The sequence below is a fragment of the Rosa chinensis genome, chromosome 5 (assembly GCF_002994745.2).
Source record: "Rosa chinensis cultivar Old Blush chromosome 5, RchiOBHm-V2, whole genome shotgun sequence".
Taxonomy (NCBI): Eukaryota; Viridiplantae; Streptophyta; class Magnoliopsida; order Rosales; family Rosaceae; genus Rosa; species Rosa chinensis.
The window spans coordinates 35,543,512-35,566,337 of record NC_037092.1 but is presented as its reverse complement, the minus strand read 5'-3'; the positions used below and the strand labels follow the sequence as shown (position 1 = coordinate 35,566,337).

Here is a 22,826-nt window from a genome sequence, read left to right as displayed (position 1 = left end):
ACAAATGAAATCAAAACCAAAACCACAGATCAAATCACAAATGAAATCAAAACCAAAACCACAAATGAACAAACGCACAATGCATATTGTATATGTATATATATACCTGGAAGCTGCTACAGAAGGAAGATGGGAAGATGATAACAAGATTAATCTTGGAAGCTGCTGTGCGAGGAAGATGATAACAATGAATTTTGGTAGTGTGTGCTTCAGTTCTTCGTGCTATTTGACATAGCGTTTGGAAAGGACTCAAAGTCATGAAAACACACGCTTGACACAGAACTCTAGATGGTATTGTGGATCAAACTGGCAAATAACAAGGGGCAGCGGGGATAGTTTAGTCATTTAATAGGGATGGAAAGTGGATCCTGGGGTGGGTGGGCGGGAAGCATTTTCCCCCTCAATTTCCTTTCCTTTGGGAATCATTTTCCCTTCCTTTGCAATCCCAAACACTAGAAAGACACTGGAAAGGAATGAATTTCTTTTCCCAAGGCTCTAATTCTGGGAACCAAACACAGCCTTGGTTCAGCGGTTAGTGCCCTGTGTGGCCTTTTACATATTGCCCAAGTTTGAATCTCCTTTGGACATTTTTGTTTCTGAGTTTTTTTTTTTTTTTTTTTATACATATCCTTCTTATTGGGTATTATTTATTTATTTATTATTATTTTTAAAAAAATATTTCTTAACCTACGCCACCCTTACATATGTCAATAAGAATCAAACTCATGACATTTACAATGTTGAATTTATAACTTACCAACAGGTCACAGCTCAACGGTGGTATTATTTCTTTATTGTTATTGTTTTTGGTTTTTTTTTTTTTCATTTAGATGCATACGTTACGGTTTTACTAAATGAACCAAGCAAATATTTGTATATACCCAATCTTTGAATTTTATAATTATTCAGTCTTTCAATTTTAATTATGTGCTGTTGAAAATAAAAATTTTATTTCCAATGATTAAGATTTACATTGTGAGAGTAACAATAGCCGATAAAATATGATAGACCAAAAAAGTCACTAGTCAGAAATGAGAGAGACAAAATGCCCAGAAAATGACTATATGAGAAAGCGGCGGATCTAAGAAAGAGAATAGAAAAGAGCAATGAAAATTTTAGATTAGAGATTTAAAAAGTAGTCCTGTAATTTCTTTGTCAACTATATTGTTTAAGAGGAAAATATGCTCTCATTTTCTGTTAATAAAATAAATTCTACACTACTTCACAACTATGCCCACATAACCAAACCCCTTTCTTCTGTACACTCAACCCCACCAACCTTTTTTGGAACCACATACTTTGTGCTAAACTTCATCCCCTATTTCCCCACTAAAATCAAAATCTCACCCTAAAAACATAACGGTAAAAACCAATTGAGAACACATAAATCTTGGAATGAATGAAGTTGCCTAGATTATTAATTCAGCTTCGCTACACATTTTATTTCGATTAGGGTAACACTTGAGGAGACATTGCTATACATAATGTGCTTGGATGTAGAACATATATTGCTAGTCTAAATTGCTTGAAAGGACTTAGGCATGGCACTGATGTGCACTTGCACAAACATAAATAAGCGGTTAGATCACATTAAATACTCTCTAGTCATTAAAAAAAATGTGACTATAAATATCAACGGCTGAGATCATCTAATAAGTGCTAGGTCATTTACACCGTTGGTGCAAAGAAGAATTCCAGGCATAATCAACCCGTTGTTGTTATTCAATGGCCATTTTCGATTTCCATTTTCAGCTAAAGAACCTAATACATAGAAGAAAACGATACTAATTCGATACAAGATTTCATAAATATCGGAACTATCATGCAAACATGTCAAATATGTCCACACTATCTCTAAAACAGAAGCAGAAACCAAATGTTACAAACTTACACGCCCAAAACCTAAGCACTCATACATGAAACACAACAATTTCCCACCACAATCCATAGTTGTTCTCGTAAGATTGTTTGTCTGTCACAGATCAAGTAAGAGCACTAGCCTTGTGTATACGATTGACCCCATCAGTTCACCATTTTTTCACCTCAACTCCTCTCAATCTGTGTGTGCCACAGCCATCACTGGAAACGAAACACCAATTTAGGAGATGGCCGTGGTGAGTAGAGCTCAAGGGTTGTTACGGTAAGATGGGTTTGAACTGTAAGACTTAACTTTAGATGTAATTTACAGTCTAAAGAGCAATGAACTATAGGAAATGGTTATGTTTCATCCACATGGGTGTCTCATACATAATCAGACTCTTGCAAAGCACGGATCATTAAAGATGCTGCAGAATTCTCTGCATCCTTTACTCTCGACATTTCATCTCCCGTCATACAAAGCACACCATCAATAGTTGCAATTTGAACTGTCGATACAAACTTCTTCTCATGTGAAGAACCTTTGTCTTGGTTGATGCTACAATAGAAAAATAGACAAGGATTTGTTTAAAGGTCTTTACATAACCAAAGCAAAGCAGGAAGATTTAAGCAGGTTGGTGAAACAGATCCAATCCAAGTAGTCAAGTACACGGTAGAATTACACTACTCCAACCAAAACACGAACTGGAAAGACCTTTTTTTCATTCCTAGAATATCAACAGGCCTATAAGAGGCAGAGGAATGGAACCAGGAATGAATTGAAGACACAGATGAGTTGAACCATGAATGAGGTCACAAAGAAAGCAAAAGGAAGAAACATCAAACAGAATATCTTCAGCTTATGAAGAAAAAAAGTATCAGCAATGGCACTCTGCTTTTTTGAAACCATATAAGAACAATACTCCAGCCACCAATCTACTAGTCCCCTGTGTTTACTCCAACCCTCTTTAACAACCAACAAAATCTAATGTGCATTAGCTACAGTGCTACACCACATATGTTCACGACTAAGCAATATTAGTGTTTTATGAAGTTCGCAAATAATAACAGGAGAAAGAACAAAACAAAGTAGAAAGCATATAACAAAATTACATTCATCAAAAATAAAAATTCATACTTGTAGATTGGTTTAGGCCACTTCTTCTTTCCACATAGCTCATGCAACTTATGTTTTGCTCCTTCAATATGAAATGACCCATCAATTCCAGCAATAACTTCAATCGACACATCATCTATGCGCATCAATTTCGACAACTTATATAGAGCTATCTCAGCAGCATTGACCTTGGCAACTTCTTTCTGTTCAGAAGAACCCGAGGCAACAAACTTGCCATCAACATACACACTCGCAATGCTTTTCGTCTCATCCCTCCAATACTTAATGTCGACATGCTTCCCATGCTTTTGGCAAACCTCAAACAACTTTGTCACGGGTTGAGGTTGTTGCTGCAAGTCTTCGAGCGTCACTATAGGCTCCAAAACATGCCTAAAGATCTGCAAATGTACAGGCAAAACAGCAATAACTAGAACTAATAGGTTAATGTCCAAAACACTTCGAAACTTATCAACTTAATTTCTTAAACTTCTTATATCAAGTTAAAGAAGCTCAAGTACATACCATCCAAAGTTTTTCCAGATCGAAATTCAAATCAACATAAATAGCAGCAGCAACAGACTCCACAATATCTGCAAGAACTTTTGGGGCTTTTACAGACCCTCTATATACAAGTGGCATCTCTTCTTCTCCACTGACAACTTCAGTAAACTCCCTAACCTGAACAATGACATCTGTTTAACACTTTGATCCTTCCTAAAAAAATTTAAAAAAAAAACTAAATTCAAATACACAGGCAGATTGCTTGGAATACAGATCAAATTACAGGATTGACCTTATCATCGAGAACAGGTGCAGAGTGGCGAAGGAAGCGAAAAAGCCCGTGTCGTACGGAAACACGTGCGAGCTTCTCGGTACTGACGTTAGCGGAGCGTAGCATAGAGAGGTTGCCTTGGTCAATTCTAGGGTAAGCAAGAAAAAGGTAGTTGCTTACAGCGAGGCTAAGAACGGCATCGCCGACGAACTCGAGCCGCTGATACGACACAGCGTCGGAATGGGAGGGGTGGGTGAGAGCCTCCTCTAGAAGCCTCTTGTTCTTGAATGCGTAGCTTACGATCATCTCCACGGCTGCCACGGCTTGTTTCATTTCCGGCGAGGGTGGTGGTGGTGCGTGGAGGTCGCGTGGTGTTTGGGTGAAGATTTTCATGTTCAAGTAAGGGTTCATGTTGAAAAGAAAACTGGTGGGTTTTATGAGTTTGAAGATTATGAATCTGAGAAGACTAAGGTTTGTGCTTTGGAACTACTACACATATGCATTTGTAGTATATATGGAACTACTACAAGAGAGAGTGGGAAGGTGGGAGAATATTTTTTTTGGTTAACAAAAGGAAAATGGGGAGTGAAAGAAGTAATATAGCCAACATCTGCATTTCATTCGTTTTTTTATCATATCAAGATATGAAGCATGGTCTTCGTTGCCCGCCTTTCTGGTTCGTGATGTTCTTTTTGGTCCCGGATTCCTTTGCTTTGAGTTGGGTGATCAGTACTAAAAGCATGTTTTCTCTTTCTTGGCAGTTGCCGATTGGCCCCTATGCTTCGTCCGTTTTTCTTTTCCTATTTGAATTTTTTTTTTTAGTTAAATATGTCACTGTTTAAGGTAAACAGAATTGGCTTTTTTTATCAAGTTGTTGTAGTATAGTGGTAAGTATTCCCATCTGTCGGTGAGCTGTGACTTATTGGTAAGTTATAATTCCCACATTGTAAAGATCATAGGTTCGATTCTCACGGTTATATACTTATATGTAAGAGTGTGGTGGACTAAGGATTATTTTAATAATAAAAAAATAAAAATAAAAATAAAAAAAGATAAACTGAATTGGAAGAATGAATTGTGTATTCCATTAATAATCGGAGCCACTTTATATAGAGGATTACAGGATACAAAATTTGTATTCTACGAGGAAACGTAATCTTACATTGAATGAAAGTAGATATCTACCCTATTACAACTTAAACAAGTTACAAATGTTTGGGTCATACACATTTTATATATCCTTAAACACTCCCATTTTTGGTTTGTGATGTTCTTTTTGGTCCCGGATTCCTTTGCTTTGAGAGTTGGGTGATCAGTACTAAAAGCATGTTTTCTCTTTCTTGGCAGTTACCGGTTGGCCCCTATGCTTTGTACTTCTTCTTTTTTTCCTGTTTGAATCGAAAAGCTGCTGACGTTCTCTAAAAATGTATTATCATTCTTTAGAAAAACTATTGTCATTCTCCAGAAAAATTATTACCCTCTCTGAAAAAACTATTGTCATTCACAAAATTTCAAAAAGTTGCTACCTCGAATCAGAAAGCTACTATCAGCGAATTGAAATGCTATCGTTGGCAAAGCGTAAAGCTACTTACCCCATCTATATGCTATTAGGATCGTTTTCAGGCCAGATCTTCGTTATCGAAGATCTGGCTCCGACCACCTTTCAAATGGCGGACCGATGCAATTGTGTTCCTCTTGCCGGCACTAGTTTACCCATTCTCATTTCGTCCATCTGAAGATGGATGACAACAGATGGAGCCTCAAAAGCTCATGGTTCTCTAGCCATTTTTCAATAATTTTGGTCATCTTTAGCACTGATCCAAGTATGAACATTGTTTCTCTCGTCATGATCTACATATTCCATAACTTGAGTTTCATCTTGAGTTCATAGATGGAGAATATTAATTCTTTCTCTCTCGTATTTCATTTTTTTTTCCTTAGACCATTTTTAGCAGCCTCTCTATTGTGGCTCCTTAACTATTTTGGAGAGCATGTTTAGCTTTTTATCTATTTTAGCAGCTGCACTAGACTCCTAAGTGGCTCTCTATTATAACTTTTAGCTATCTCGCTCCTAAATATAGAGAGCATGATGAGGCTCTCTATAATTTAAAACATTCATTCTAAGTTATTTTATGTAATTTATAAATAGATTTAAACTATTTATTATTCATTTAAAAATAATATAAATTCAAAACTAGCTAAAATAGAGAGCATTGATGCAGATGTAATTCTAAAGTGGCTAGCTAAAATGACTTTTTAGCTACTTTACCTAAAATTTGACTCAAAAATGGCTAGAATTGCTAAAAATGCTCTTAACCAAGAAAAATATATAGGAAAATCGTCCGCACGGTATCTGACCTTTTACCGTTGAGAAAATCCAGGAAAACTTTAGTTTAGCCAATTCAACTCTGAAGTCTCATTCATTAAATATAAAATTGATAGGTTACAATGGATTTGGCAAATTTGACAGAAAACCCGATCACGTGAAAGCCAATAAGATCTAAAAGTATATATACCTAAAGAAATGTCAAATGTCAATTATTACCGTTGAATGTTTCACCTGGCTTCTAACACTTAGGGTGGAGCATTCCCATGACACTTATGCATCCCACCAGATATTAGGCTTTGTGTTATATTACCTGTCATATAAGGTGAGATGGATGTGGTACTCAAAAAAAATGTTTACCTAACATTACTCTTAATCTTTAAGTCTACTATAAGTTTTTCTAACAAAATGAATTCTCTTTCAAAATCTCAAGTCCTTATAACGACTTCTAGACTTTAAAAAACAAGAAAGATAATCAATAACTAATTTGCATAACTAAACAAAGAAATAATCAAATCATAAAAAAGAATCACACCTTGAGTCTTTCTCTTTAACTTCTAAGATATCAATTCTCTCTCTCTCTCTCTCTCTCTCTCTCTCTCTCTCTCTCTCTCTCTCTCTCTCTCTCTCTCTCTCTCTCTCTCTCTCTCTCTCTCAAGTATCAACAAACTCGAGAATATCAAGAGGATGCAAAACGATCCGCCTATTTATAATGTCAAGGAAATAAGTGACAATTAAATCTAGATAGGTATAAAGGAAATAAAATTAGATAATACAGCTATGAAATTCTGACCCATCTATACTAGGCTTGCCACCTCCTGCAATCTAGGTTTTCACCTCCTGCTCAAGGTTCTTAAAAACGCTAGACGCTAGTCGGGCGGTGACTTGGGGATTAGCGCCTAAGGGCCTAGGCGGGGACTAGGTGGTTTTTTTTTTTTAATTGTTAAATTATTTTTATGACCTATAATAATATAAATAAATATATTTAAAGTCTAAAAATTAATTATGAATATAAAAATAGTCAAAATATAGAATAAATTAGGGTTTAGGGCTGCCTAGCACCGCCTAGTCCCTGCCTAGAACCGCCTAGTCCCGCCTAGCACAGCCCAAGTGGCACCGCCCAGCCCGCCTAGGCGGGCGCCTAGTAGCCCAACGCCTAAGCCAAAATCCGATCGGTTCCTTACCGCCTAGCGCCTCGGCGCTGCCTAGGCCGATTTTTAGAACATTGCTCCTGCTTCATAGCCTTGGGGGATCATCAACCTTGAAGCTTAACTTCCAAGAAACACCTCCTACTTGTGTATGCTGCTAGCTATGAATATTGTGCTCGTCTAAGGCGGTAAGTTTGGGTTTTCAGATTGAAGGGAATCAAAAGGATGAGGTAGACGATGAAAAGAAATGACGATGGTTTGAGTTTGGGAGGTCGGTTTGATCTTCTTTTGTTGTAGAAGAGATTCTAAAGAGTTTTATTTTTATTTTATTTTATTTTATTTTTTTGAAACAGGATTTGAAATCCAGCCTAACTAGAAGGCTCATCCCCACACTTGTGAGATTCTAAAGAGGTTTGAGGCTAGAAAGTTGGGCTCGGGTTTTGGACCACAAATTGGGCTGCTCTTTTTACTTATAAATGCATTATGCATATAAATCTAGCACTCTACTTCATACATACATATCACATTTAACATACAAAAATCAGAAAAATATTTAAACATTATGCACATATCAAATGGTGATGAAAGGATATGTGTAAAAAAATTTGATTAACTAATTTATTTTCCTTATAATGTTATTTTCTTAATATTAAAAAAAAATTAGGTCATCACAATGGTGTCGTGAGTTTTCATTCTTTACAAATTGGTGGACGTCATTCTCTATTGTTTCACTAAGTCTCATTTGAACTACGATATTGTGAGCACCATAATTATGTGCATTGGCGACCAGCAGAGTTAGTGTCTTTGGGACCAGGATAGTCTCCACCAACTCATAGTCGCTTTTTTTTTCTATTTCCAAGAAGTGAGCTTCAATTTTGTAATTTTTTTTTTTATCAAATAAGAACTTCATTAATAAAAACGAAGATTACAATGAGAATGGGAGATAAAAGCTTCAACCGAAACTTATCCCACTTTAGACGTCAAAATGGACATCTATACTGACGCACTGTTGAAACCAAACTAGGCCTCGACTCCAAACATACTAAAAAACTTAACTAAAAATACTAAACTGGCACCAGACAAGGTGGCAGAAACAACAAAACGTGTTGGAGCACACTCAGCCAAGAACACCAACTCCCACCCAGAATTCACCTGGCCAACAATTGATCGACCAAACCAACACTCGTCGTTGCTTCGAACCCGACAACTTATAATTTGTTTTGCATTAGTTTTTTTTTGTTTTAACCTTCTAAGGTTAATTATAACTTGTGGTTAATGTTCAAGACGCCCATATTAATGATTGTAATCATCATTTATGATTTAAAATCATATTAATTAAACTTGTCAATTAACCTGATTGGAGTGCATTGATCTTCCGAATCCGTTTAGCAACGAATAATATTCAACCCTACCAGATCTAATAATCCAATTCAAAATAATAATAAAAATATAATAAAAAATCAGATCCTATTCAAGTAAAACCATAATTCGTGTTTGGCCCAAACTCTAGGTTACTTGACCTAGTGGTAATAGGGTTACATTAGAAGGATCTAGATTCCTATTCAATGTACTATTACTTTCCTTGTATGATTTAGATTATATACATTATAATCCTCTATATACAGAGACCCCTATTATCAATGAGAATACACAGCAAATTCCTCTCAGTTTCTGATTCCCTAAAACACGTTATCAGCACGAAGCCCTAACCCTGAAAACCCTAATTTCGTAACCTTCAAAATCCTGCAACCACCGCCCCACATATCAAATCCCTAGTCCCAAGGAGCCCAGAACCGGCGGCGGAACCACCTAAATCGGCCAGAATCGACCTGAACAGGCCGTCAGAAAAAATCGGACCGGCCCCTACCCTGTGCCTACCTTGAGCCTGCCCTCCGCGCATCTGCCAAGTTGCTGCTGAGCCCTGCGTACCCTTGTGCCTGCATCTGCCGAGATCCGCGGACAGCCCTGCACAGGCCCCTGCCGAGTCCTGTTGATAGCCCTGCACGCACCTACCGAGACCCCTGCATAGCCCCTGCCGACACTTGCCGAGACCCCTGCGTAGCCCTGCCGAGTCCTGTCGACAGCCCTGCACGCACCTGCTGAGACCCCTACATAGCCCCTGCCGAGCATCTGCCGACCCCTGTGCAGCACCTGCCTGCCAGCCTCCGCACGCCCCTGCACAGCGCCTACACAGTCCCTACAGCAGCCCAGCCTAGCTCCGGCCACCACTGCCGGCTACCAATTTCCAGCCACTTTTCCTGCGACCTAAGGTAAACTTTTTTCGATCACCTCCGTCAACTTTTCCGGTCAAGATTTCCGGCAACTTTTCAAGGTAAGTTTTTCTAAAAGTTCCCGTTTTTAAAGTTTTTCATTCTTTTTCTTCTTTTCTCAGGGACTTGCAACCTCCCTTCTCCTACCTCCCCCCCCCCCCCCCCCCTTCTTCTTCTTCTTCATAGGGGAGACCAAAAGTCAAACTGTGGGGGTTCGTGCTCATTCCAAGCTTGGAGCTTGTAGAATCCTCCAAACTTAGAGTTTGTTGAGAAGAAAACGATCGACCACATACATCATTGTTTCGATCTAATCCAAAACCCCTCTTGGAACTGGATTTTCTTGGAAGCGATTACGCTCAGAAAATCTCTAATTTCTTGGAAGCGACTACGCTCAGAAATTTAATAGTTTTTTGTGGTAGCCTTTTCGCTTTGAAACTAACCCTAATCTTGTGTTGTTTTTCAGGATGAGTAACCTGAACAAGTTGAACTTTGTTCCACTGGACACAACTGGTGCAGGATACTATAGGTAGGTCTGAGATGTGTGCCAACATCTTAAGGCTGATGGGCTTCTGGAAACCATCCAAGAGCCTAGTCAGAACGTACTCTCCATTGAGCAAGCTACTCCTTTTGAAGCAAAACAAGCTAAAGCCATAATTCTCATGACAAGGCACATGAATGACGCGCTCCAAAATGAATACCTCAATGAGGAAGACCCAAGAAAGCTATGGGTAGAACTTGAGCAGCGATTTGGCAACGTTCGTGACTCCCTGCTTCCTGATTTAGAAGTGCGATGGCATAGCCTCCGCTTTTGTGATTTCAAGTCTGTGCTTGATTATAACTCGAAAGCCCTTCGTATCAAGTCTCTGATGGAGTTTTGTGGCCAAGCCATAACTAATACGATGTTGATCGAGAAGACTCTCTCTACCTTCCCCGTCTCTGCAATGATGATTTCAAAGAATTATCGGATTGATGTAAATGCAAGACGTATCACAAGGTTTCATGAGCTCATTGGCGCCATGAACGTAGCTGAAAAGCACGACAATATTCTTGTGAAGAACTATAATGCTAGACCCGTGGGAACTAAGTCTATTTCGGAGTCTAACTATAGTCGCGCCCCCAATGGAGGACGCAAGGAGAGAAACCCTAAGAGTAGGGACAATTGTGGACATTCTGGTCCATATATTCGCCCTAAAGAGGAAGGAAATCGCCAAGAGAGGCGTGCACGGAACCGTAGAGGTCAACGTGTGAAGAGAGAGAGAGGAGGAGCCTCCGACCATGGTGGTAACGCCACCAAAAGCATTGGCCGTCCAAATGGCGCCTCGATCAAGGGAGCCTGACCATAATGATGTTTGTTTTCGATGTGGATCAACTGAACATTGGGCCAAAGCATGTACAGCACCCCAGAATGTTGCAAACGCATACAAGACGTATCGTGAAGCAAGGGAAGCAAATTAAATGGAACAAGAAGATCAAGATGGAGATCTCGATCTAAGGGTGGAAGACTACAAGGATCAAGACCCAGAAACTGGCGATTTTGATTAAGTCTTTTTATTTTCCAAGAGATGTAGGCCATTGCCATATTACTTTTGTAGCAGATGCCAATGATATTAGTCTTTCTTCAAAGTAGGCGTACTCAATGTAAAAGTGATGTCTAGAAAGGTTTTGAGATAAGTGGTACTTAAGCAAGCTTTGCTCCACCGACAGCTCTCTACTCACCTAGTCACATTTACATTGGAATTACCAAAAGAAGTTAGACGACTACCATTGTTTTGCATTCACTAGTTTATTGGATTAGATTTTCTTTGGTTAAAAGAAACGATGGTGTAATTCCGTTTGGCTTATTAATAAAAGTTGAGTTCTCTTCTTTATGACTCCTTTTTAATTACGAGCTTTTCTACGCTCTTAGGGCAAATTGCCCTATGAATAGCCAACGGATTCCATGTGAAAACGCATGTAGAGAACATAGATGAGTTCCTTTGCTCAGGCCCAACCAAAAATCTCATTTGTTGCTTCTAAAGCCTCTCGCTCATTTTGCAAAGTCAGTTCCTTCGGGAACTTAGGACTGAGACCGTCCTACGCAAAGGATATGAAAATACTCATTTTGTTCTTACATCAAATCCATGGGGATTCTATGGACTAATTCAACCAACCTGCGGACGTTTAAATATCTCATGATGTTGGTTGACACGCAAACACGCTAGTCACGTGTCGTGCCATTTTCCACTTGTAATGCTGCTTATGCTACACTCCTAGCACATATCATATGACAACTGGCTCACTCCCCAAATCATCATATTCCGTCAATTGGATTTGACTATGCTGGAGAGTTTACATCGAAGACTTTCGATGGTTATTGCATTGGGACTGATATTGGACATCTTGTTCCCTACAGCCAATTGGTCTCGCGGAAATGACTACGATGATAGTCTGGACATTGGTAATGCTTACCACTCTCCTTATATCCGCTTGAGGTAATGCAATATCATATGCAGCTATGCTAATTCGTCTACGACCTACCACCACTCAATGTCCCCCTGCGTTACAGCTAGTGACTGGGTACAAGTATTTTGTACTTACGCACATTTGAGTGAGCCATTTATGTGCCCATTGCGCTGCCACAGCGCACTATGATAGGTCCTTCCAGACGAATGGGCAACTCAGTTGGATTTGAGACTCCCACAATCGTCCGCCACTTAATGCCCTTGCAAGGCGATCTCCTTACCGTTAGACTTGCGGATGTCACTATGATGAAACAGTCTTCCCGTCATTCGGGGGAGATAAGAACACAGATGTTCATCAGGAACGACAGGAATTGTCGTGGTCTGTCCCCACTATGTCATATCTTGATCCCTATTAAAGTGACGAGATCCCACAAATATGCTGCAAACATGCCTGCAAGGAAGGACGTCCCTACGAGAGGACGTAACATCACCCTACATAGAGGTAGGCATGGCGCCAACGCCAAAGAGAGTGGCACTCTGGCGTTATAGGCCATGGCCCCAGCTATGATGCATGGGAGGCCCGTGGGTTCGAAGGATACATTGGCACAAACCAATCCTTGAATCATCGACACTCAAAATCCATCTCATGAGAATCTTCCAAGTTATGGTTATCGTTGGGGGACGCCTCAACATCAAAACCTATTCCTGAGAATATAGAGCTCTATGAAACTCACACTAGTGTACATGAGACGTGGAATAGAAACTCCATCATAATTGATGATGTAGTTGCGCATTTCGTTGCGCATGATTTTATTGAGTCTAATGATATCGAACCACGCTCCGTTGATGAATGAATGCCAACGTAGAGAAATTTGGCCTAAATGGAAAGATGCGATCCAGGTTAAGATGGATTCTCTAACGAAGATGAAGGTTTTATGAGCCAGTAATGCCAACACCTCCTGACATAAAACTTATTGACTAATGGGTCTTCGTTAGAAAGAGTGATGAGAAAAAGAGATGGCAATCTCGCCTTATGGCGCAAGGCTTCTCACAAAACGCCCTAGAATCGACTACGATGAGACATATTCTCTCGTAATGGATGTCATTGCACTCCACTACCTTGTCAGTTTGGTAGTTTCCGAATAACTGAACATGCAGCTTACAAATGTGGTCACTACGTATCTCTATGGGGATCTAGATACGGAATATACATGAAGGTTCATAGTGAACTTTATTTACCCAAGTCAAGAGGCTCTAGACCACGAGGCGCGTTTACAATAAGATTGCAACGCTCACTAAAGTGACTACTTGATTGGGAAGGGATATGCCCACGCGTTTCTATAACAAGTTTCGGATTCTATCGCGGTTCATGTTGGACATGATCTTCATTAGAAGCCCTTAAAGAGTTAAGGGAAACCGCTGAACACTTGAAGTCCGAGTTTGAGATGAAGGATTTTGGGAGAACACGATTATGTCTCGGTTTGGAACTTGAGCATCGTGTTGATAGATGATTAGGCATTTGACAAGGTCAAACCTTCAAGCACCCCCTTGATCGTTCATAGTCTTGATCCTGAAAAGGATCCTCTTCATTCGAAGGATGATAATGAAGATGTGCTTGAGGCAGAAGTGTCTTGCTTGAGTACAATAGGCGCATTATTGTACTTAGCTAACTGCACAAGATCGGACATCTCGTTTACAATGAACTTGTTAGTTGAGAAGCGCAACAATATCCTTGTGAAGAAATATAATGCTAGACTAGTGGGAACCAAGTCTATTCCAGAGTCTAACTATAGTCGCGCCCCCAAGGGAGGACGCAAGGAGCGAAACCCTAAGAGTAGGGGCAATTCTGGATGTTCTGGTCTATATGCTCGCCCTAAAGAGGAAGAAAATCACCAAGAGAGGCGTGCACTAAACCGTGGAGGTCAACGTGTGAAGAGAGAGAGAGGCGGAGCCTCCGACCATTGTGGTAACGCCACCAAGAGCAATGGTCATCCAAATAGTGACCCAAAGGTGCCTCGATCAAGGGAGCCTGACCATAATGATGTTTGTCTTCGATGTGGATCAACTGGACATTGGGCCAAATCGTGTAAAGCATCCCAGAAAGTTGCATCCAGTTCCCCATGTTCATATCCAAAATGGTCTCGCAGAAGCCGCTATCAAAAGACTACAGATGATAGCACGGACATTGGTTATGCGCACCAATCGCCCTGTTTCTACTTGGGGATATGCCATATTGCATGCAGCAACGCTAATTCGTCTACGACCCATTGCAACCCAATCTTATTTTGCGTTACAGCTAGTGACTAGGTACGAGCCTGATATCTCGCACTTACGTATATTTTGGTGTGCCATTTATGTGCCTATTACGCCGCCACAGTTTACGAAGATGGGTCCACAACGACTAATGGGCATCTATGATGGCTATGAATCTTCAACTATTGTCCGCTATCTTGAACCCTTGATAGTCGATCTTTTACCGCTAGATTTGCAGATTGTCACTTTGATGAGACTGTTTTCCCATCATTAGGGGGAGATAAGAACACAGAAGTTCAACAAGAACGACAGGAATTGTCGTGGTCTGTCCCCACTGTCTCATCTTGATCCTCATACCGCCTAGTCCGAACTTAAAGTGCGAAGAATAATCAAGCTTCAGAACGTAGCAGACACTCTGCCTGATGCGTTTTCTAATGTTGCCAAAGTGATGAGATCACACATACCTGCTGCAAACGTGCCTGCAAGGATCGATGTCCTGAATACTGGACATAACGCCATACCTATTACACCAGGAGATGGCGCCATTGCCTAGAATGGCAATGATGTGGCATCTATGACCGCAGGTCCCGCAAGGAAGCTCGGTAGACCAATTGGTTCGAAGGATTCTCACCCCTAGAAAGAGAGCGAATGAGGCACAAAAAAATCCTTTGATCATCGATACTCAAAATCCGTCCCATGAGAATGTTCCGGATTATGGTTATGTCCAAGAGACATCATTGGGGGACGCCTCAATGTCCGAACCTATCCCTGAGAACGTAGAGATCTTTGTGAATTACACTAGTGTACATGGGACGTGGGAAAGAAGCTCCATCATCATTGATGATGTATTCGCGTATTCAGTGGTGCGTGAGATTATTGAGACTGATGACATCGAACCACGCTCCATTGATGAATGCCAACATAGAGCTGATTGGCCAAAATGGAAAGATGCGATCCAGGCAGAATTTGATTCTCTTGCGAGAAGAAAGGTATTTGGCAAAATTGTACCAATACCGCCCAACACCAAACCAGTTGGTCACAAATGGGTATTCGTTAGAAAGCGTAATGAGAGAAACGAGATTGTAAGGTACAAAGCTCGCCTTGTGGCCCAAGGCTTCTCACAACGCACTGGAATCGACTGCGAGGAGACCTATTCTCCCGTAATGGACGTCATAACGTTCCGCTACCTTGTCAGTTTGGTAGTTTCCGAAAAACTGAACATGCAGCTTATGGATGTGGTTACTGCGTATCTATATGGGGATCTAGATACAGAAATATACATGAAAGTTCCCGATGGACTTATGTTACCCAAATCAAGTGGCTTTAAACCACATAGCGCGTTTGCTATAAGATTGAAACGGTCAGTATATGGATTGAAACAATCCGGATGGATGTAGTATAACCGTCTAAGTAACTACTTGATTGGAAAGAGATATGTCAACAATGAACTATGCCCATGTGTGTTCATAAAAAGGACAAGTTCCGGATTTGCAATAGTAGCGGTTTGTGTCGATGACATGAACATAATTGGCACCCTTAAAGAGTTAAGGGAAACCGCTAAACACTTGAAATCCGAGTTTGAGTTGAAAGATCTTGGGAAAACACGGTTTTGCCTCGATTTAGAACTTGAGCACCGTAGAGATGGTATCCTGATTCATCAATCAGCTTATACCCAGAAGATGCTTAGGCGTTTCAACACTGACAAGATTAAGCCTTCAAGCACCCTAATGGTCATCCGTAGTCTTGATCCAAAGAAGGATCCATTTCATCCAAAAGATGATGACAAAGAAGTGCTAGAGGCAGAAGTGCCTTACCTAAGTGCAATAGGCGCATGATTGTACTTAGCACAATGCACAAGACCGGACATCTCTTTTGCTGTTAACTTGTTAGCTAGATATAGCTCTGCGCCAACACGACGCCATTGGACTGGTGTTAAAGATACTTTCGATACCTAAGCGGTATGATTGATACGGGCTTGTTCTATCCCTACAGAGAGACGATGGATTCGGACCCATCAAGTGTCAGGGACGCCATACATGGTGAATTGCGTTCCCTCTCCCCATCCCAAAATGATATAAGTGTTTTGGAAGGTTTTGCTGATGCTGGGTACCTCTCTGACCTACACAAAGGTCGCTTCCAAACTGGTTATGTTTTCACCACAGGAAAGACCGCGATATCTTGGAGGTCTACAAAGCAGACCTTAGTCGCTGCCTCTTCGAATCATGCAGAGATTATTGCTCTTCACGAAGCAGTTCGTGAATGTATATGGCTTCGATCCATAGTTACGCATGTTCGAAGCAATTGTGGTCTAAAGTCTACCACAAATGAGCCAACAAGCATTTATGAGGATAATGCTGCTTGCATTGAACAAATGAAGCAAGGCTACAACAAAGGTGACAACACCAAGCATATATCACCCAAATTTTTCTACAATCAGCAACAACAGAAACTCCTCATGATCAAAGTAAACCAGATTCGATCTGAGGACAATGTGGTAGACTTGTTTACTAAATCATTGCCCAAATCCACGTTCGAGAAACATGTGGCAAGAATTGGCTTGCGAAAATTATCTGAACTCCCATGATCGTAGTCATCAGGAGGAGGCGCAGACATCAGGGGGAGATGTCTACATGTTCGTCTCGAAGCGTGAATGGTGTGTTGTGCTCTTTTTCCCCTTCGACCAATGTTATTTTTGTCCCACTGAGTTTTTGTTACTCTGCAAGGTTTTTAGCGAGGCAACGAGAGAAGAACCGCGTTTGGGCAACACAAGGGGGAGTGTTCAAGTAAAACCATAATTTGTGTTTGGCCCAAACACTAGGTTACTTGGCCTAGTAGTAATATGGTTACATAGAAGGATCTAGATTCCTATTCAATATACGATTACTTTCCTTGTATGATTTAGATTCTATGCATTGTAATCCCTATTATCAATGAGAATACACAACAAATTCCTCTCAATTTATGATTCCCTAAAACATATCCGATAATCTAACTGATTATTGAAAATCAAAACCAAATCCGTATTCGGCAGATTAACTAATTAACTAATGTTCGGCCCACTAATCTTGTCATCTTATCTTCCCCACTTCTATCATATCTCCAAGGCCGAGGATGAAATGCCACAGGTGATTAGATTCCCTGTCATCTATCCTGAAGAACTAAAGGGCATGGAACGCACCCCCACATCCAGTCAGCTCTTTCATGCTTGGTACGGCGAGAATCCAATTCTGGATTTCATTACGTTGATTCAATCCTCCTGGCACACTACGTTTTGCTAGGGATTCGATTTTTAATAAAATCTGTCATCTTTTACAGCGACACACCATTTTTTATGTGACAAACTGGGACCAGAAGCGCACAAAAGTGCTTGCACGCTTTGAAAAGCGCAATATAGAATTGATTTCAGAGTAACTTGGCCTTATGGATTATTGAGTAAACTGAACAATTTGAAAAGTTAATACATGAGAGTTTTAGAATGGTGAGGACTGATTTCTTCTAGGAACAAACCCACTTCCAGAAATGTCATACATGGCAGAAAAAACCTTACAAGCCCAAGTTACAGAAGTAACATTTTGTAATTTACAATGATAGAATTTGCCAATTAGCATTTAGCTAGATAAACAAGATCTAAGCAGCCCTCTCTGATGCATAAGCACCAGATGGCACTCCAAAATCATAGTTGATTTATTTATGCTATTGATTCACCATCATATGATCAAACCCTGCCCCAGCCTGAAGCCCAGGAACCCGACTAACTCCAACATTGTGAAGCAACTGCTGCAGCCATCTCCTTGTAGTTTGATCTTCCTGAAATCATAATTTGAACCAACACTTAAAAAATGGGGCCCAAGTAAAATAGTAGGACGATATACACAGCGAGGAGTTCATGAAACTGAAGATGGTACATTTCATCAGGTCCATGAAAACAGGAATAGAGAAAGGACCAGTGCTGTTTGTAAAATCCAACAACTAGAATGAAGACCATATATATTCTTCAGTAAAAGATAAGAGTCATTGTTAGGCAAGCATATGAAAACACGAAGTAGAAAGCTTCAAAAACTGAAAACCAAGTCGGACACTGTTCCCACATATCACAAAATACATTTGTTCATGAAAAGAAGAAATAGAAAATAGACCCGCATTTATGAACACATGTATAAATATACATTCCAGTTACTTGTTAAATATACGATGACTTGGGAATACGAATATGCAAACCAACAAGGCTCATCTGAAGATGAAGCAGCTAATTTTATTCACGTCTCTAATTTTATGGAAGAAGTGCTTACCCGAAGGCAGACACTGAAAGTAGCATCTCTTAAAATATCAGGAAGACAACTTCTTAAAGCATCACAAGCCCTGCATGATAACAAACCATGAAGAACTCTATTAAGATCATTAACAAAAGAGATTCCAGGAAAGAAAAATGTAAACTCTTCAATCAAGCAACCTCGGGTTTTCGGATAATCTAAGGTAACAACGGATGATATGTTTTAATAAACGCGATGAATGTTGATCAGCAAGTGATGCAACCATATTCCCCAACACTCGACCTACTGCAAAAAACCGCTCAGCTGTAGTACAAATATAATCCAAGCCCACATCATCCAACAAAATCTTTTGAACAATAAATGTGGCAACCTGCCAGAAGAAATTCCTTTGTCAGTAATTATATATATTATTACATTGCTCAGGCAAATGCAACACCCATGTATGCATTAAGCTGTACCAACATCTTAAAAATCAATTTACAGCAGAAAGAATGAAAAGTGAAAAGATAGAAGAGCACACTCAACTGTTTTTGACAGCTCACTGCCCATTTCCATAGTGCGAAGGCATAGGGGAATTATTTCCGTTGAGAGAAGGAAGCTAATCACTTCTGTATCATCAACCTGGCAAAGAAGAGGAAGGAACCAACATCATTTTCTTTCAGAAGAAATAGAATACTAATGTTCAAGAAAAAGCCTCTACTAATAATGAGCTAAGTAACAATAACACTATTCTCCTCTTCAGGTATCAGATGTACATGTGTAACAAAAGTGTGGGGAAGAGCGGCACCATAATGGTGTATGAAGCAAGAAACTCTTACAAGATGGTGATAAGTGATCAAAAATTTGGAAAAGGATGCAATGTAAGGCACATACAGATCCATTACAGAATCATATATGTTCTTACTCCAATGTTCACTCACAAGAACTAGAAAGCATTTCTGACTAGGTAGCTTCACTATAGTGAAATGTGTGGTACCCACAATTTTCACTAACTGATGGATATAGTAAATAAAACCTTCCCTTCGAGATCTAAAACCTAAATAAATAGATGAAACAGTCGTCTTTCTATCCACCTGTTTTACCCCCTCTATTTGATTTGATAATAAACTAAAATAGATTCATTCTTAGATCTACCTATGCAATTAAAAACAGCAGAAGTGCATTTACTCAAGGCATGCATTAGGTTCTTCTGTTTGGACTTATATTAAATATGAGTCTCAAATTCTGTGCCATTCAGCCTATCAAGTTACTTCTACATCAGCTCATCAATTAACGACATTACATGCATCATATATCACAATTATCAAAGAAAAATACAAATATATGTTCAGTTTGGGCAACAAGAACAGCATACCTTCACCAAGGCGCCAATGACACCTAAGCTGGTAAGCCTCAAGTACTCAAAAGGTCTTGACTTGCTTGTAGTATTAAGAAAAGGGTACAAATATAAAGGTATATGAGCTGCCAAAGAAAGACAATATCTCAGATGAAAGAATCCTCTCTTGGAGTTCTAATAAACCATAAGAATAGAAGCTTCAGTGAACTGCCTGACAAATAGTGTTTCTACATACAATCACACTAGGAAAGAAATTTGAACCCTTTGCATGTATAAAAGATGAAGGTTATTTACCATTAAGGAAATACATCCTTGTGTCTGGGTGAGAAGCAACACACTACAAGAAAAAGAATAATATGAAGTAGAAAATAGTAAACACGTGTAAAATATAGGACAAAATTCCATAGTATGAAAGATAACATGTACTTCATGATACAAGTCCATAATAATGAGAAGGGTATTCATTGAAGAGGTGACAGCAGTGGACCTGGAGCAGAGCAAGAGCATTGCAAACTCGATTTGATTGTGCAGGAGTTAGATTTGGTGGTGATAAAACAGGGTATATTGAAACTATTTCCTGCACACACAGAGACAAACAGAGTGAGAACCCATCATCAGGGAGCAACACAAACAAGATTCACTCATACTGATTCTCAAGCAGGAGAAACCTACATGATGATGCAAATGCACATGCTTGACACATAAGAAAATAATTGAAAACAGGGTTAAAGCACATGCAAAATGTCAACCTTGGGGATGTAAAACAAGTATATTGCAACACACATAGCCTAATATGGTACTACAAACCTACCTGCAACAGAGCAGCAACAGTACCGAAAGAATTCCACAACAATGGAGCCAAATCTTGAAACAGTTCTCTCTTCTGAAAATTGAAATCAAAATGGGAAAAAGAAGGTTAACTAGGGATACCTGTAAAGAGGATCCATATGACAATCAAATTGCAACCAATGACAGACACAAGTCTTCTTGCAGCACAAAAAGTATTAACGGTTACAACTTAAAATTTACCCAAAGTCTATCACACCTGTGCGATATGTCAATTTTGCAATTATATCGCACAGCTATAAGACAATGTTCTAATAATAAAAAATAAAAAAATAAAAACACTAGAAACTTCTCATGTGCATGCATGTGAGAAATGGAAGAGAGAAAATAAATTAGAGGGAAGTTACCTGCACTATGAAATTACTCCAATAGCCTTATTACAATTCGAAGTTAAAAAAGGCAGAATTAGATTTTATTTTATTTTTTTTTGACAAAAAAGGTAGACAAAGAAAACGGCTTTAGCTCCTATATGTACTGGGAAGATAACTTCTTTTTATATATACTGAAGACTTTCATTTTCCCCTAAAAAAGAGTAACAATTAAGAAAAGCTGGATCAAATGATAATCATCTGTCTGTTCCCAAAGCATGGCATGGCTGTACTTAACATTGTCGGGGAAGTATTCGAGTTTCGTTCAAGGCAATCCCTTATTGGACAGGGCAAGCACTTTCATAAAATGTGTTGCAGAGGCAGTGCAAAAAAGAGTGAGGGCTTTGCTTCTCTCAGGCTGTAATTTTCTTTGAAAAGACTTCAGACAATGGACCGTTTATCTTTCATTAAAAAACTGTCAGTAGATGCGACAACAGTTTTGCGTACTGATAGAAGGTGTTACAAAGGCAGTGTGAAAAAGAGTGAGGGCTTAGCCTCCCTCAGGCTCTAATTTTCTTTCAAAAGAGTTCAGACAACACACCGTTTGTCTTTCTATTTAAAAAAAAAATTCAAGTCACTTGATGAGACAACAGTTTTGTCTACCAATAGATTTTTTTGAAATTAAAAAGTTGTACAAACCCTTCATCCGCCCCTTTCATCTGATGAAAAAAGAAAAAGCAAAAAAAAACATTCCATCCGCAAGGACACTACCTCCCAGCCTTAAACCTGTAGTTTAATACCACTCGATGCCTCTCTGTAGCTCTCCTCAGTTTCAGTTTGAAGAGGGACGGTAGCCTAAACCTCCGAGCTTCTAAGTAGCTGCAACCCAGTAATTTTCCCAATGTTTTTCTCTGTTCTCTATTAATCACTTTCTTAACCTCCAATACATTGAATACTTAGCTACAACTGTAATGCTATATGTCAAAATACCCCAAAACACAAAAAAGCTTCCAGCTTTCCACTTTTACAATAACCATATTAGGAGTTCTTTCTCAAAAAAGATCACAGAAGCTAGCTAATGAATACATCACCAAACATAAAAACAAATACCAACAAAATACAAGTAGAGGATTCTGATTTGGGAATCCCGGCTCTACATGCATGTTGCTATAGTAACAATGCTAACATTTAAATTTGAGGGAAACAAAATCGAAGACCCATCAGCTCCAAAAGCAAATACATGATTCCACAACAAAATTAAGACTCATTAGAATCCAAATGACTCCCAAAAACCCTAATTTACACTCTATTAAACCCTCAAAGCTCAAAACCCTAACTTGAAGCAATCCAATGTGGAAAACGATTTTCTTGTGTGGACAAAGGAGGTTATACCTTGGAGAGTTCGAGGAGAGCATTCTCACGAAGCTCGGGGTTGCTGAGTTCGAGAACCAAGTGCTCCGCCGACGCCATTTCCGGGTCGGGTGGGGCTCCGGCGGAACCGGGTTTGGAACCAATCGGACCTCCAAACGGTGCGTACATGCAGGAAGAGCTTAGGGCACACACACCGTTTGAATGAATGAATAGGGAGAATCTTCAAAGAGCCTTTTCGTACTTGGAGAAGAATAGGACTGTGTGGAGCCACGTACTAGACGCGCGCGTGGCGATGGCTGGGTTGTGACACCTCGTTTCCGCTACAAAAGGGTTCGACGAGAAAGTGCGTCGACGCGCCACTGAGAGCGGTTGATGGCTTTTGCCTAGTTTCGAAAAAGGACCGCGTTTTCCGAGGTCGGTACTGCAATTCAACCGTTGGATGGCTATATTTTTATTATACAATTTGACCATCTCACGGTTCACAGAATTCTTCATTTGTCGTCCTTTCGA

General features: G+C 39.8%; 2 protein-coding genes across 2 annotated transcripts; both read right to left on the bottom strand.

Annotated features, from left to right (window-relative positions):
• Positions 1-1,674: 1,674 nt before the first annotated feature.
• LOC112168375 (ribonuclease 3-like protein 2) lies at positions 1,675-4,442 on the bottom strand. The gene is made up of 4 exons (XM_024305497.2): positions 3,768-4,442; positions 3,497-3,652; positions 2,996-3,372; positions 1,675-2,416 (listed from the first exon to the last, which is right to left on the bottom strand). The coding sequence occupies exons 1-4, from the start codon at positions 4,155-4,157 to the stop codon at positions 2,242-2,244; spliced, it is 1,098 nt and encodes a 365-aa protein (XP_024161265.1). The 5' UTR covers positions 4,158-4,442; the 3' UTR covers positions 1,675-2,241.
• A 13,142-nt stretch (positions 4,443-17,584) lies between these two features.
• LOC112167368 (CCR4-NOT transcription complex subunit 9) lies at positions 17,585-22,720 on the bottom strand. Its single transcript, XM_024304381.2, has 9 exons — positions 22,338-22,720; positions 20,603-20,674; positions 20,279-20,368; positions 20,086-20,128; positions 19,810-19,916; positions 18,981-19,076; positions 18,635-18,825; positions 18,474-18,543; positions 17,585-17,991 (listed from the first exon to the last, which is right to left on the bottom strand). The coding sequence occupies exons 1-9, from the start codon at positions 22,482-22,484 to the stop codon at positions 17,878-17,880; spliced, it is 930 nt and encodes a 309-aa protein (XP_024160149.1). The 5' UTR covers positions 22,485-22,720; the 3' UTR covers positions 17,585-17,877.
• Positions 22,721-22,826: the final 106 nt, after the last annotated feature.

Bases quoted from the DNA above. Each gene is read 5' to 3' on its own strand.
- LOC112167368 (XM_024304381.2), bottom strand. From the start codon at position 22,484: ATGTACGCACCGTTTGGAGGTCCGATTGGTTCCAAACCCGGTTCCGCC. The intron at 19,077-19,809 runs GTATGCTGTTCT...CTTCTTTGCCAG, and splicing joins TCATTGGCGCCTTGGTGAAG to GTTGATGATACAGAAGTGAT. The intron at 18,544-18,634 runs GTTGCTTGATTG...GTTATCATGCAG, and splicing joins AGATTATCCGAAAACCCGAG to GGCTTGTGATGCTTTAAGAA.
- LOC112168375 (XM_024305497.2), bottom strand. From the start codon at position 4,157: ATGAACCCTTACTTGAACATGAAAATCTTCACCCAAACACCACGCGAC. The intron at 3,653-3,767 runs GTCAATCCTGTA...GTCATTGTTCAG, and splicing joins CACCTGTTCTCGATGATAAG to GTTAGGGAGTTTACTGAAGT. The intron at 3,373-3,496 runs GTATGTACTTGA...GTACATTTGCAG, and splicing joins ATCTGGAAAAACTTTGGATG to ATCTTTAGGCATGTTTTGGA.